Genomic DNA, 15,773 nt, shown 5'->3' with positions numbered 1-15,773 from the left:
GTTTCACGCGAATGCTGCCATCAATCCACGGTTTCTGGTTAGGGAATGTTTTTATCGTTGCTATGGGAACGACATCTTCGACGCACGTTCTAATGAACTCGCACACCGAATCAGCGTATTCGTCAATATTCCCATCTGACGCAATACGAAACATGTCCCAGTCCACGTGATGGAAGCAGTCTTGGAGTGTAGAGTCAGCTTGGTCTGACCAGCGTTGGACAGACCTCAGCGTGGGAGCCTCTTGTTTTAATTTCTGCCTGTAGGCAGGGATCAGCAAAATGGAGTCGTGGTCAGCTTTTCCGAAAGGGGGGCAGGGCAGGGCCTTATATGCGTCGCGGAAGTTAGAGTAACAATGATCCAAGGTTTTACCACCCCTGGTTGCGCAATCGATATGCTGATAAAATTTAGGGAGTCTTGTTTTCAGATTGGCTTTGTTAAAATCCCCAGCTACAATGAATGCAGCCTCCGGATAAATGTTTTCCAGTTTGCAAAGAGTTAAATAAAGTTCGTTCAGAGCCATCGATGTGTCTGCTTGGGGGGGGATATATACGGCTGTGATTATAATCGAAGAGAATTCTCTTGGAAGATAATGCGGTCTACATTTGATTGTGAGGAATTCTAAATCAGGTGAACAGAAGGATTTGAGTTCCTGTATGTTTCCTTCATCACACCATGTCCCGTTAGTCATGAGGCATACGCCCCCGCCACTCTTCTTACCAGAGAGATGTTTGTTTCTGTCCGCGCGATGCGTGGAGAAACCCGTTGGCTGCACCGCCCTGGATAGCGTCTTCCCAGTAAGCCATGTTTCCGTAAAGCAAAGAACGTTACAGTCTCTGATGTCCCTCTGGAATGCCACCCTTGCTCGGATTTCATCAACCTTGTTGTCGAGAGACTGGACATTGGCAAGAAGAATACTGGGAAGTGGTGCGCGATGTGCCCTTTTTCGGAGTCTGACCAGAACACCGCCGCGTTTCCCTCTTTTTCGTAGTCGTTTCCTTGGGTCGCTGCAAGCGATCCATTCCGTTGACCTGTTTGTAAGGCAGAACACAGGATCCGCGTCGCGGAAAACATATTCTTGGTCGTACTGATGGTGAGTTGACGCTGATCTTATATTCAGTAGTTCTTCTCGACTGTATGTAATGAAACCTAAGATGACCTGGGGTACTAATGTAAGAAATAACACGTAAAAAAACAAAAAACTGCATAGTTTCCTAGGAACGCGAAGCGAGGCGGCCATCTCAGTCGGCGCCGGAAGTGATAGGTATTGGTTGGTTGATATATTGGTTGGTTGATGTATTGGTTGGTTGATGTATTGGTTGGTTGATGTATTGGTTGGTTGATGTATTGGTTGGTTGGTTGATGTATTGGTTGGTTGATGTATTGATTGATGTATTGGTTGGTTGATGTATTGGTTGGTTGATGTATTGGTTGGTTGATGTATTGGTTGGTTGATGTATTGGTTGGTTGATATATTGGTTGGTTGATATATTGGTTGGTTGATGTATTGGTTGGTTGATGTATTGGTTGGTTGATGTATTGGTTGGTTGATGTATTGGTTGGTTGATGTATTGGTTGGTTGATGTATTGGTTGGTTGATATATTGGTTGGTTGATGTATTGGTTGGTTGATGTATTGGTTGGTTGATGTATTGGTTGGTTGATATATTGGTTGGTTGATATATTGGTTGATATATTGGTTGGTTGATATATTGGTTGGTTGATGTATTGGTTGGTTGATGTATTGGTTGGTTGATGTATTGGTTGGTTGATGTATTGGTTGGTTGGTTGATGTATTGGTTGGTTGATGTATTGATTGATGTATTGGTTGGTTGATGTATTGGTTGGTTGATGTATTGGTTGGTTGATATATTGGTTGGTTGATGTATTGGTTGGTTGATATATTGGTTGGTTGATGTATTGATTGGTTGATGTATTGGTTGGTTGATGTATTGGTTGGTTGATGTATTGGTTGGTTGATGTATTGGTTGGTTGATGTATTGGTTGGTTGATATATTGGTTGGTTGATGTATTGGTTGGTTGATGTATTGGTTGGTTGATGTATTGGTTGGTTGATGTATTGATTGATGTATTGGTTGGTTGATGTATTGGTTGGTTGATGTATTGGTTGGTTGATGTATTGGTTGGTTGATGTATTGATTGGTTGATGTATTGGTTGGTTGATGTATTGGTTGGTTGATATATTGGTTGATGTATTGGTTGGTTGATGTGTTGGTTGGTTGATGTATTGATTGGTTGATGTATTGATTGATGTATTGGTTGGTTGATGTATTGATTGGTTGATGTATTGATATATGTGTTGGTTGATTGTATTGACTGGTTGATATATTGATTGATTGATTTCAGATCCATGTGAAGAGAGGGGAGCATCTGAAAGCAGCTCGCATGCTCATCAGGGTTTCCAACAACATCAGCAAATTCCCCTCCCGTGAGTAACTAACACACACACACACACACACACTCACACGCACCCGCACACGCACACGCACACACACACACACACACACAGCATACGCTGAGTTGTTCATTTCCCCCTAAAGCAGTAATGATTTGATGTGTTTATCTGACTGTGTGTGTGTGTGTGTGTGTGTGTGTGTGTGTGTGTGTGTGTGTGTGTGTGTGTGTGTGTGTGTGTGTGTAGACATCGTACCCATCCTGACGTCAGCGGTGATAGAGTGTCACCGGGCCGGTCTGAGGAACTCTTCGTTCAGCTTCGCCGCCATGCTGATGAGGCCAGAGTACCGTCACAAGATCGACCCCAAGTACCGCAAGAAGATAGAGGCTATGGTCCGGTACGATACACACTCTCTGTCTCTCTCTCTGTCTCTCTCTCTCTGTCTCTCTCTGTCTGTCTCTGTCTGTCTCTGTCTGTCACTCTCGCTCTGTCTCTCTTTCTGTCTTTCTCTCTCTCTCTCTCGCTCTCTAACTCTCTCTCTCTCCTTCCTCCAGTCGTCCAGACACCAGTGAGATAGAAGAGGAGACCACTCCTTGTCCATTTTGTGGTTTCACGCTGCCCCAGTGTGAACTGATCTGTCCTGGCTGCAAGAACAACCTGCCCTACTGCATCGCCACGGTAACACACACACACACACACACACATAGGACACACACAGAGCACACACACACATATACCGCACACACACACACACCTGACTTTAGGACTAGGTGAACCAGTCAACCAATCAAAAATCTTGATCTTGATAAACCATCACCTCTCTCACCTCTCTCTCTCTCTCTCTCTCTCTCTCTCTCTCTCTCTCTGTCTCTCTCTCTGTCTCTCTCTCTCTGTCTCTCTCTCTGTCTCTCTCTCTCTCTCTCTGTCTCTCTCTCTGTCTCTCTCTGTCTCTCTCTCTCTCTCTCTCTGTCTCTCTCTCTCTCTCTCTCTCTCTCTGTCTCTCTCTCTCTCTCTCTCTCTCTCTCTCTCTCTCTCTCTCTGTCTCTCTCTCTCTCTCTCTCTCTCTCTCTCTCTCTCTCTCTCTCTCTCTCTCTCTGTCTCTCTCTGTCTCTCTCTCTCGCTCCTCCTCACCCACCTCCTCTCCCTCCTCTCCTCCTCTCTCCCTCCTCTCCTCTCTCTCCTCCTCCTCTCTCCCTCCTCTCCTCTCTCCTCCTCCCTCTTTCTCTCTCTCTCCTCTTCCCCCTCCTCTTCCTCTCCTCTCCCTCCTCCTCCTCCCTCTCTCTCCTCCTACTCCTCCCTCTCTCTCCTCCTACTCCTCCCTCTCTCCTCCTACTCCTCCCTCTCTCTCCCTCCTCTTCCCTCTCTCTCCTCCTCCTCCTCCTCCTCCTCCCTCTCTCTCTCTAGGGTCATCACATGCTGAAAGAGGATTGGTCAGTTTGTCCTCACTGTGAATTCCCTGCTCTCTACTCCCAGCTCATACTGTGAGTGGAAGACACACACACACACAGACACACACACACACACACACACACACACACACACACACACACACACACACACACACACACACACACACAGGCTAAACATCTGTATTGTGGTGAAAGCCTCTTCTACTGTTGTAATATGGGCATGTTTCTCTGAACTGTGTGTGTGTGTGTGTGTGTGTGTGTGTGTGTGTGTGTGTGTGTGTGTGTGTGTGTGTGTGTGTGTGTGTGTGTGTGTGTGTGTGTGTGTGTGTGTGTGTGTGTGTGTGTGTGTGTGTGTGTGTGTGTGTGTGTGTGCGCGCGCAGGCTGTTGGAGACAGATAGTGTGTGTCCCATGTGTTCCGAGACTCTGAGTGTGAACCAGGTGGAGAAGATGGATGACTGTTCCAGCTTCCTGCAGCCTGACCAATCAGAGCACTGATACAGGTAAACACACACACTGTTCCTGCAGCCTGACCAATCAGAGCACTGATACAGGTAAACACACACACTGTTCCTGCAGCCTGACCAATCAGAGCACTGATACAGGTAAACACACACACTGTTCCTGCAGCCTGACCAATCAGAGCACTGATACAGGTAAACACACACACTGTTCCTGCAGCCTGACCAATCAGAGCACTGATACAGTTACACACACACACACCATATGCCCACAAGTATGTGTGAATATTAAATGTGGTAATGGTTTTGTGAGGCTGTTATTTGTGTGTTTTCCCAGAGATCTGTGGTGATGTGGCCTGGTGGTGTACTACATAGAGGACTGCTGCTGAAGGGAGGAATTTAATTACCTTCATTCCTCTCTGGACATTACCACGAGCCCGTCCTCCCGGATTAAGGAGCTACCAACCTCCTGTGATAGGGGAACGGGAGCCAGGGACATAATCCACTCCTCCATGTTTCTCCTACCACCTGTTAAACTGTTGATATAGACAGCTGTAGACCTCCTCCTCCATGTTTCTCTACCACCTGTTAAACTGTTGATATAGACAGCTGTAGACCTCCTCCTCCATGTTTCTCTACCACCTGTTAAACTGTTGATATAGACAGCTGTAGACCTCCTCCTCCTCCATGTTTCTCTACCACCTGTTAAACTGTTGATATAGACAGCTGTAGACCTCCTCCTCCTCCATGTTTCTCTACCACCTGTTAAACTGTTGATATAGACAGCTGTAGACCTCCTCCTCCTCCATGTTTCTCTACCACCTGTTAAACTGTTGATATAGACAGCTGTAGACCTCCTCCTCCATGTTTCTCTACCACCTGTTAAACTGTTGATATAGACAGCTGTAGACCCTCCTCCTCCTCCATGTTTCTCTACCACCTGTTAAACTGTTGATATAGACAGCTGTAGACCTCCTCCTCCATGTTTCTCTACCACCTGTTAAACTGTTGATATAGACAGCTGTAGACCTCCTCCTCCTCCATGTTTCTCTACCACCTGTTAAACTGTTGATATAGACAGCTGTAGACCTCCTCCTCCATGTTTCTCTACCACCTGTTAAACTGTTGATATAGACAGCTGTAGACCTCCTCCTCCTCCATGTTTCTCTACCACCTGTTAAACTGTTGATATAGACAGCTGTAGACCTCCTCCTCCTCCATGTTTCTCTACCACCTGTTAAACTGTTGATATAGACAGCTGTAGACCTCCTCCTCCATGTTTCTCTACCACCTGTTAAACTGTTGATATAGACAGCTGTAGACATCCTCCTCCTCCATGTTTCTCTGCCACCTGTTAAACTGTTGATATAGACAGCTGTAGACCTCCTCCTCCATGTTTCTCTACCACCTGTTAAACTGTTGATATAGACAGCTGTAGACCTCCTCCTCCTCCATGTTTCTCTACCACCTGTTAAACTGTTGATATAGACAGCTATAGACCTCCTCCTCCTCCATGTTTCTCTACCACCTGTTAAACTGTTGATATAGACAGCTGTAGACCTCCTCCTCCATGTTTCTCTTCCACCTGTCAAACTGTTAATAGACAGCTGTAGACCTCCTCCTCCTCCTCCATGTTTCTCTGCCACCTGTTAAACTGTTGATATAGACAGCTGTAGACCTCCTCCTCCATGTTTCTCTACCACCTGTTAAACTGTTGATATAGACAGCTGTAGACCTCCTCCTCCTCCATGTTTCTCTACCACCTGTTAAACTGTTGATATAGACAGCTGTAGACCTCCTCCTCCATGTTTCTCTACCACCTGTTAAACTGTTGATATAGACAGCTGTAGACATCCTCCTCCATGTTTCTCTACCACCTGTTAAACTGTTGATATAGACAGCTGTAGACCATTGTTATTTTAACTTATGTCCTCTACATATCTCCATTGTTATCCATGAATTAATTAATGTCGACGATGTTAAAAAAATATGAATATTAAATATATTTTTGCTCTTGTGGAGGAGTTTGACTTTCTGAAATATTACAAAGTTAACAATGAATATAGTCCATAGAGATGGATAGAGGACTCATCTTTGTATCTGTACCATAGAGCACAACAGTGGAGGTGTCATAATACCCATAAAACCTAGCGGTAAAACCTGTCCACCATTCAATCAATAAAATTTATTTATAAAGCCCTTTTTACATCAACTGATATCTCAAAGTGCTATACAGAAACCCAGCCTAAAACCCCCCAAAAGCAAGCAATGCAGGTGTAGAAGCACGGTGGCTCGGAAAAACTCCCTAGAAAGGCCAAAACCTAGGAAGAAACCTAGAGAGGAACCAGGCTATGAGGGGGTGGCCAGTCCTCTTCTGGCTGTGCCGGGTGGAGATTATAACAGAACATGGCCAAGATGTTCAAATGTTCATAGATGACCAGCAGGGTCATATATTAATAATCACAGTGGTTGTAGAGGGTGCAGCAAGTCAGCACATCAGGAGTAAAGGCCAGTTGGCTTTTCATAGCCGATCATTCAGAGTTAGAGACAGCAGTGAGAGAGTGTGTTGAAAACAGCAGGTCCGGGACAAGGTAGCACATCCAGTGAACAGGTCAGGATTCCATAGCCGCAGGCAGAACAGTTGAAACTGGAGCAGCAGCACGACCAGGTGGACTGGGGACAACGAGGAGTCATCAGGCCAGGTAGTCCTGAGGCATTGTCCTAGGGCTCAGGTCCTCCGAGAGAGAGAAAGAAAGAGAGAATTAGAGAGAGCACACTTAAATTCACACAGGACACCGAATAGGACAGGAGAAGTACTCCAGATATAACAAACTGACCCTAGCCCCCCCGACACAAACTACTGCAGCATAAATACTGGAGGCTGAGACAGGAGGGGTCGGGAGACACTGGCTCCGTCCGACGATACCCTCGGACAGGGCAAGCCAGGCAGGATATAACCCCACCCACTTTGCCAAAGTACGGCCACCACACCACTAAAAAGATATCTTCAAACCACCAACTTACTACCCTGAGACATGGCCGAGTATAGCCCATGAAGATATCCCCCACGGCACGAACCCGAGAGGAAGATCACGTCAGTGACTGGACAGTGACTGGACAGGAAGATCACGTCAGTGACTCTAGAAAATATATTTTTTTAAACTGGGTCAAGGTTTGGCTTTTTCAAGAGAGGCTTTATTACTGCCACTTTTAGTGAGCTTGGTACACATCCGGTGTGTTACGCAGAGCGGAACAGGGGAACCCAAGAGCATTCTCAGACGAGGAGACTGGGATGAAGTAACCAAGGTTATTTATTGAAACACAGGGGGGAGATGGAGTGCAGGTCAGGGGAAGCTCGGGTGGGTCGCTGGAAACCAGGTGGCGGCTGGAGCGAGAGGGGTTGGGACAGGATAAACAGGTCTGTAGGGAAATCCAAGGGAGTAGTGGAGTGGGGAATCCAGGACGACAAGACGTGGGACTGGAGACAGACTAACCAGAGTCAGAGAGGGCAGAACTGTAGCGGAGAGGAAAACAGTGTCAGGTAAGGAAAACAGGCACAGCAGGATCCGAATAGTAACAAACTGCTAGAAACGTAGACTGACTGAGCAGAGATTACGATCTGGCAGCATGGAAGTGGCAGGACTGAGTATTAGTAGGGGTCTTGGTTATGGAACAGGTTGCAGCTGGTGGGAATCTGTTCTGACTCCAGCACACCTGCCTCCAACCACACAATCACACAGAGAGAGAGACAGAGGGAAAGAGCACTGGGGAGGTGGAAGGTCAAGGAGACACGGGAGGGTGTTGAAGGAGCAGATGTGACACGGTGGATAGGATGGCCAATAGGATGGCCAAGCACTTTCAGTAGTTTAGTTGGAATAGGGTCCAGTAGGCAGCTTGAAGGTTTAGAGGCCATTACTATTTTCATGAATGTGTCACTTGAGTGTCGCCCTTGATCCTAGGTCCTGGCAGAGTTGTGCAGAATCAGGACAACTGAGCTTTGGAGGAATACGCAGATTTAAAGAGGAGTCCGTAATTTTCTTTCTAATGATCATGATCTTTTCGTCAAAGAAGTTCATGAATTTATCACTGCTGAAGTGAAAGCCATCCTCTCTTGGGGAATGCTGCTTCTTCGTTAGCTTTGGGACAGTATCAAAAATACATGTTGGATTGTACTTATTCTCCTCAATTAAGTTGGTAAAATAGGATGATCGAGCAGCAGTGAGGGCTCTTCGATAATTCACGGTACTGTCTTTCCAAGCTCGTCGGAAGACTTCCAGTTTGGTGTGGCGCCATTTCAGTTCCAATTTTCTGGAAGCTTGAAAAAGAGAGAAGACAGAAACGCAATCATTTTTTTGGGGGGGGAATTTAAATTTAGGGGTTTGAAATTTGGGGTGGGGGTGAAATTTGTGGGGGCGGGGTTTAAATTTGTGAGGGGGTTGACATTTTGTGGGGGTTGAAATTTTGGGGGGATGGAGTGTTAGCAACGCGTCCTGCCTTTGCGGGGGATATAGTCTCCCCCTTTGCGGGGTCTCCCCTTTGCGGGGATATAGCCTCCCCTTTGCGGGGATATAGCTCTCCCCCCTTTGCGGGGGATATAGTCTCCCCTTTGCGGGGGGATATAGCCTCCTCCCCTTTGCGGGGGATATAGCCTCCCCCTTTGCGGGGATATAGTCTCTCCCCTTTGGGGGATAGGGGTGGGAGGGGGAGGGGGGATATAGCCCTCCCCCCTTGCGAGGGGGATATAGTCTTCCCCCTTTGCGGGGATATGGGGAGTCTCCCCTTTGGGGGGATATAGTCTCCCCCTGGGGGAGGGGAGGATAGGGAGGGGTGGTGGGGGGAGGGAGGGGGTGGTGGGAGGAGGAGGGAGGGAGGGAGGGGTGGTGGAAGGAGGAGGGAGGGGTGGTGAGGAGGAGGAGGAGGGAGGGGTGGTGGAAGGAGGAGGGGTGGAAGGGAGTGGTGGGGGGAGGAGGAGGAAGGGGTGGTGGGAGCAGGAGGAGGAGGAAGGGTGGGGAGGGGAGGAGGGGAGGAAGGGTTGTTGGGGGAGGAGGAGGAGGAGGAGGAAGGGTTGTTGGGAGCAGGTTTTGGGAATGCTGTTCATTTTTAGTTTTTCTTCCCAAGAAGGTGGCTAAACAGGAAGGAGCAGTTCTGGATGCCTTTGGGGAAGTCTGGCCTCTGGGAGGAGGGAGGGGATTAAATCAAATGAAGGAGGAGGGAGGGGACCTGACAGTGAAATGCTGAATACAACAGGTGTAGTAGACCTGGGTGAAATGGAATACAACAGGTGTAGTAGACCTCACAGTGAAATGGAATACAACAGGTGTGGTGGGACCTCACAGGAAATGCTGAATACAACAGGTGTGGTAGACCTTAGCAGTGAAAGCTGAATACAACAGGTGTAGTAGACCTGACAGTGAAATGCTGAATACAACAGGTGTAGTAGACTACAGTGAGGATGCTGAATACAACAGGTGTAGTAGACCTCACAGTGAAATGCTGAATACAACAGGTGTAGTAGACCTCACAGTGAAATGCTGAATACAACAGGTGTAGTAGACCTCACAGTGAAATGCTGAATACAACAGGTGTAGTAGACCTCACAAATGCTGAATACAACAGGTGTAGTAGACCTTACAGTGAAATACAACAGGTGTAGTAGACCTCACAGTGAAATGCTGAATACAACAGGTGTAGTAGACCTTACAGTGAAATGCTGAATACAACAGGTGTAGTAGACCTTACAGTGAAATGCTGAATACAACAGGTGTAGTAGACCTCACAGTGAAATGCTGAATACAACAGGTGTAGTAGACCTCACAGTGAAATGCTGAATACAACAGGTGTAGTAGACCTCACAGTGAAATGCTGAATACAACAGGTGTAGTAGACCTCACAGTGAAATGCTGAATACAACAGGTGTAGTAGACCTCACAGTGAAATGCTGAATACAACAGGTGTAGTAGACCTCACAAATGAAATGCTGAATACAGGTGTAGCAGCACAGGTGTAGGTAGACGCTGTGTGTTTACAGGTTGAAATGCTGTTTGTTTTGTTGAATACAAACAGGTGTAGTAGATTCTTACTGTCACAGTTAGAAAGGTGTTGGTTTCTTACTGAATAGAACAGGTGGTAGGTTTCTTACTGACCGGTTGGTTTCTTACTGTCACATGTTCTAGAACAGGTGGTTGGTTTCTGTCAATAGGATTCAGACAGGTGTTGGTTTCTTACTGTCACATGAGGTTTCTAAACAGGGTCGCTTACTGTCACATGAGGATTCTAGAACAGGTCGTTGGTAGACACATGAGGATTCTAGAACAGGTCGAATCTTACTGTCACATGAGGATTCTAGAACAGGTGACGGTTGGTTTCTTACTGTCACATGAGGATTCTAGAACAGGTCAGTTGGTTTCTTACTGTCACATGAGGATTCTAGAACAGGTCAGTTGGTTTCTTACTGTCACATGAGGATTCTAGAACAGGTCGTTGGTATCTTACTGTCACATGAGGATTCTAGAACAGGTCGATTGGTATCTTACTGTCACATAGGATTCTAGAACAGGTCGTTGGTTATCTTACTGTCACATGAGGATTGAGAACAGGTCAGTTGGTTTCTTACTGTCACATGAGGATTCTAGAACAGGTCGGTTGGTTTCTTACTGTCACATGAGGATTCTAGAACAGGTCGGTTGGTTTCTTACTGTCACATGAGGATTCTAGAACAGGTCAGTTGGTTTCTTACTGTCACATGAGGATTCTAGAACAGGTCGGTTGGTTTCTTACTGTCACATGAGGATTCTAGAACAGGTCGATTGGTATCTTACTGTCACATGAAATTCTAGAACAGGTCGATTGGTATCTTACTGTCACATGAGGATTCTAGAACAGGTCGGTAGTAGATTCCTCACAGGTGGTTTCTTACTGTCACTGAATAAAACAGGTGTTGGTTTCTTACTGTCACATGAAATGCTGAGGTTTCTACAACAGGTCCTTACTGTCACATGAGGATTCTAGAACAGGTCGATTGGTATCTTACTGTCACATGAGGATTCTAGAACAGGTCGATGGTATCTTACTGTCACATGAGGATTCTAGAACAGGTCGGTTGGTTTCTTAATCACATGAGGATTCTAGAACAGGTGCAGTTGGTTTCTTACTGTCACATGAGGATTCTAGAACAGGTCGGTTGGTTTCTTACTGTCACATGAGGATTCTAGAACAGGTCGATTGGTATCTTACTGTCACATGAGGATTCTAGAACAGGTCGGTTGTATCTTACTGTCACATGAGGATTCTAGAACAGGTCGGTTGGTTACTTACTGTCACATGAGGATTGTAGAACAGGTCGGTACTGTCACATGAGGATTCTAATCATGGTTTCTTACTGGGGATTCTAGAACAGGTCATGTTGGTTTCTTACTGTCACATGAGGATTCTAGAACAGGTCATGGTTTCTTAGGTCACATATGATTCTAGAACAGGTCGTTGGTTTCTTACTGTCACATGTTCTAAAATGATTGGTATCTTACTGTCACATGAGATTCTAGAACAGGTCGATTGCAGTCACATGAGAGATTCTAGAAAGGTCGTGGTTTCTTACTGTCACATGAGGATTCTAGAACAGGGGGTTTCTTACTGTCACATGAGGATTCTAGAACAGGTGGTTGGTTTCTTATCTGTCACATGAGGATTCTAGAACAGGTCGGTTGGTTTCTTGCTGTCACATGAGGATTCTAGAACAGGTCGATTGGTATCTTACTGTCAGAGGATTCTAGAACAGGTCAGTTGGTATCTACTGTCACATGAGGATTCTAGAACAGGTCAGTTGGTTTCTTACTGTCACATGAGGATTCTAGAACAGGTCAGTTGGTTTCTTACTGTCACATAAGGATTCTAGAACAGGTCGGTTGGTTTCTTGCTGTCACTCTACTTACTGTCACATGAGGATTCTAGAACAGGTCATTGGTTTCTTACTGTCACATGAGGATTCTAGAACAGGTCAGTTGGTTTCTTACTGTCACATGAGGATTCTAGAACAGGTCAGTTGGTATCTTACTGTCACATGAGGATTCTAGAACAGGTCAGTTGGTTTCTTACTGTCACATGAGGATTCTAGAACAGGTCAGTTGGTTTCTTACTGGAAGATTCTAGAACAGGTCAGTTGGTTTCTTACTGTCACATGAGGATTCTAGAACAGGTCAGTTGGTTTCTTACTGTCACATGAGGATTCTAGAACAGGTCAGTTGGTTTCTTACTGTCACATGAGGATTCTAGAACAGGTCAGTTGGTTTCTTACTGTATTCTGGTGATCTGAGTCAGACCTATTATTTAATATATGCTGTTGAAATATACCATGTTTCATGAGCTGAAATAAAAAATCTCAGAAATGTTCCATACGCACAAAAAAAACGTGTTTCAAATGTGTTTACATCCCTGTCAGTGAGCATTTCTCCTTTTTCAAGACAATCCATCCACCTGACAGGTTGAAGCTGAATAAACAGTGTGATCATTACACAGGTGCACCTTGTGCTGGGGGACAATAAAAGGCCACTTTAAAATGTGCAGTTGTTGTCACACAACACAAGGCCACAGATGTCTCATGTTTTGAGGGAATGTGCAAATGGCATGCTGGCTGCAGGAATGTCCACCAGAGCTGTTGCCAGATAATTAAATGTTGATTTCTCTACCATAAGCCGCCTCCAACGTCATTTTAGAGAATTTAGAGGTAAAGTTCTATAGACCATTCACAAGAGGTTTAGTATAGAGAACTGTAATCATGCTGCTCTATCTGACAGTATAGAGAACTGTAATCATGCTGCTCTATCTGACAGTATAGAGAACTATAATCATGCTGCTCTATCTGACAGTGTAGAGAACTGTAATCATGCTGCTCTATCTGACAGTATAGAGAACTATAATCATGCTGCTCTATCTGACAGTATAGAGAACTATAATCATGCTGCTCTATCTGACAGTATAGATAACTAATCCTGGTTACTATAATCATGCTGCTCTATCTGACAGTATAGAGAACTATAATCATGCTGCTCTATCTGACAGTATAGAGAACTGTAATCATGCTGCTTTATCTGACAGTATAGAGAACTATAATCATGCTGCTCTATCTGACAGTATAGAGAACTATAATCATGCTGCTCTATCTGACAGTATAGAGAACTATAATCATGCTGCTCTATCTGACAGTGTAGAGAACTATAATCATGCTGCTCTATCTGACAGTGTAGAGAACTTGTAATCATGCTGCTCTATCTGACAGTATAGAGAACTATAATCATGCTGCTCTATCTGACAGTATAGAGAACTATAATCATGCTGCTCTATCTGACAGTATAGAGAACTGTAATCTGCTGCTTTATCTGACAGTATAGAGAACTATAATCATGCTGCTCTATCTGACAGTATAGAGAACTATAATCATGCTGCTCTATCTGACAGTATAAAGAACCCCCTACTCTGTCAGATCTCAGCCTTATCTCAGGGTAGTAGGAATAGTGGTCTGTTGATATCCCTCTAGTGGTGTTGGGGCTGTGGGCATCTTGCCTGGTTGGCCCTGTCCGGAGGTAACTTTAGATGGGGCCCTGAACCCCCCTGTCTCAGAGCCCAGTATCTATGTTGCATAGCCAGGGAGTTAAGGTCAGTCTGTCTGATCTGTGTGTTCATAGGTATGCTCCCAGCCTGTCCAACTGGTTTCTATCTCCCCTCCTGGGGGCGACCACACCATGCTGCTGATTCAGTTTCTGCTGTTCTACCTGCGACTATTGAAGCCTGACCTGTTCACAGGACCTTAATGGCCACATGTAGCCACATACTCTTAAATCTCTATATGGTCACCCAGAAAGGACTGGTCACCCATCAGAGCCTGGTTCCTCTCTAGGTTTCTAATCTCCACCAGGCACAGCCAGAAGAGGTCCCTCAGAGCCCACCTCCAGAAGAGGACAGAGCCTGGTTCCTCTCTAGGTTTCTAATCTCCACCAGGCACAGCCAGAAGAGGACTGGAGCCTCACCCCTCAGAAGAGGACCATGAGTTCCTCTCTAGGTTTCTAATCTCCACCAGGCACAGCCAGAAGAGGACTGGCCCACCCCTCAGAGACCTGGTTCTTCTGGTCTAACCAGTATAGCCAGAAGAGGACTGGCCCACCCTCAGAGCCTGGTTCCTCTCTAGGTTTCATTCCTAGGTTCTGGCCTTTCTAAGGAGTTTTTCCTAGCCACTGTGCTTCTACAGCTGCATTGCTTGCTGTTTAGGGATTAGGCTGGGTTTCTGTACAGCACTTGCATCAGCTGATGTAAAAGGGCTTTTATGAATAAATGTGATTGATCCCTCACTTTGTATTCGTTGTTTGTTTTCAGCTGGGTTTGTTCAGGGTAAACCCAGTTTTGATTTTGGTTAACGTTTTTACTGGTCTTTTTTTTTAAAGGGATGCTATGAATGGTGTAATGAATGAATGGAAAAACGATCCCGCAAGTAGGCCACACTGTTGCAAGTCTCATTTTCTGTCCTATTAAACCCCTCTGCCCAGGAGTTGCTCATCTTTAGTTCTCAGAAAGAGAGGAGAAGTTATTTGTTATACTTTCTCATCTGTTAGTCTACAGGTCCTAGGACACAACGTCTCTGATATTCTCAGGTAAGAAGCAGCTTCGGTGAATTTGATTGTCATGATTGCTTGTTCAAATTGTATATACATTTTTCTTCCTATTTCAAGACCTTAGTAGTCTTAGACCTAACTATGCAACTGAAAGCTCCATCTGTTATTAATGGGATGCTCTAGGTATAAACCCATAGATGTAGGCTAACTGTTGCCATCTGTTATTAACGGGATGCTATAGGTATAAACCCATAGATGTAGGTTAACTGTTGCCATCTGTATAAACCTATAGATGTAGGTTAACTGTTGCCATCTGTTATTAACGGGATGCTATAGGTATAAACCCATAGATGTAGGTTAACTGTTGCCATCTGTTATTAATGGGATGCTATAGGTATAAACCCATAGATGTAGGTTAACTGTTGCCATCTGTTATTAATGGGATGCTATAGGTATAAACCCATAGATGTAGGTTAACTGTTGCCATCTGTTATTAATGGGATGCTATAGGTATAAACCCATAGATGTAGGTTAACTGTTGCCATCTGTTATTAACGGGATGCTATAGGTATAAACCCATAGATGTAGGTTAACTGTTGCCATCTGTTATTAACGGGATGCTATAGGTATAAACCCATAGATGTAGGTTAACTGTTGCCATCTGTTATTAATGGGATGCTATAGGTATAAACCCATAGATGTAGGTTAACTGTTGCCATCTGTTATTAATGGGATGCTAGATGTAGGTTAAATCCCTATAGGGATGCTATCGGTGTAAACCCATAGATGTAGGTTAACTGTTGCCATCTTATATTAGCAGGATTCTATAGGTATAAACCTAGGTTGGTTGCCTAAGTAGTGCACTATACTGTATATGGAAATAGGGTGCCTAAGT

General features: G+C 45.2%; 2 protein-coding genes across 51 annotated transcripts in view; one reads left to right on the top strand and one right to left on the bottom strand.

The window, feature by feature from the left end:
• The window catches only part of LOC127919424 (WD repeat-containing protein 19-like), a 116,202-nt gene extending 111,435 nt beyond the window's left edge, over positions 1-4,767 (top strand). Inside the window, exons 33-38 of the mRNA XM_052502979.1 lie at positions 2,364-2,445; positions 2,659-2,809; positions 2,967-3,090; positions 3,817-3,893; positions 4,203-4,322; positions 4,618-4,767. Of these exons, the coding sequence (XP_052358939.1) occupies positions 2,364-2,445; positions 2,659-2,809; positions 2,967-3,090; positions 3,817-3,893; positions 4,203-4,317 (549 nt within the window). The 3' untranslated portion in view covers positions 4,318-4,322; positions 4,618-4,767. The remainder of the gene's footprint in view (positions 1-2,363; positions 2,446-2,658; positions 2,810-2,966; positions 3,091-3,816; positions 3,894-4,202; positions 4,323-4,617) is intronic.
• On the bottom strand, positions 4,690-6,183 carry LOC127919422 (uncharacterized). 50 transcript variants are annotated; one of them, XM_052502963.1, is made up of 7 exons: positions 5,896-6,183; positions 5,809-5,840; positions 5,632-5,748; positions 5,547-5,571; positions 5,253-5,372; positions 4,898-5,137; positions 4,690-4,843 (listed from the first exon to the last, which is right to left on the bottom strand). In XM_052502963.1, exons 1-7 carry the CDS (start codon positions 6,132-6,134, stop codon positions 4,690-4,692), a joined length of 927 nt encoding a protein of 308 aa, XP_052358923.1. In that variant the 5' UTR covers positions 6,135-6,183. The 50 variants fall into 50 exon arrangements, 35 of the variants coding, with proteins under 35 accessions (XP_052358923.1, XP_052358898.1, XP_052358896.1 ...); XM_052502938.1 differs by having other exon boundaries at positions 5,253-5,571; positions 5,632-5,663; positions 5,781-5,840; XM_052502936.1 differs by having other exon boundaries at positions 5,253-5,571.
• Between the last annotated feature and the right edge of the window lie 9,590 nt (positions 6,184-15,773).

This window comes from Oncorhynchus keta, unplaced genomic scaffold (assembly GCF_023373465.1).
Source record: "Oncorhynchus keta strain PuntledgeMale-10-30-2019 unplaced genomic scaffold, Oket_V2 Un_contig_1663_pilon_pilon, whole genome shotgun sequence".
Taxonomy (NCBI): domain Eukaryota; kingdom Metazoa; phylum Chordata; class Actinopteri; order Salmoniformes; family Salmonidae; genus Oncorhynchus; species Oncorhynchus keta.
The sequence above is the reverse complement of the archived record's forward strand: the minus strand, read 5'-3'. Positions and strand labels throughout refer to the sequence as shown.

Bases quoted from the DNA above. Each gene is read 5' to 3' on its own strand.
- LOC127919422 (XM_052502936.1), bottom strand. From the start codon at position 6,134: ATGTCTACAGCTGTCTATATCAACAGTTTAACAGGTGGTAGAGAAACA. The intron at 5,749-5,808 runs GTGGTAGAGAAA...ACAGTTTAACAG, and splicing joins CTATATCAACAGTTTAACAG to GTGGTAGAGAAACATGGAGG. The intron at 5,572-5,631 runs GTGGCAGAGAAA...ACAGTTTAACAG, and splicing joins CTATATCAACAGTTTAACAG to GTGGTAGAGAAACATGGAGG.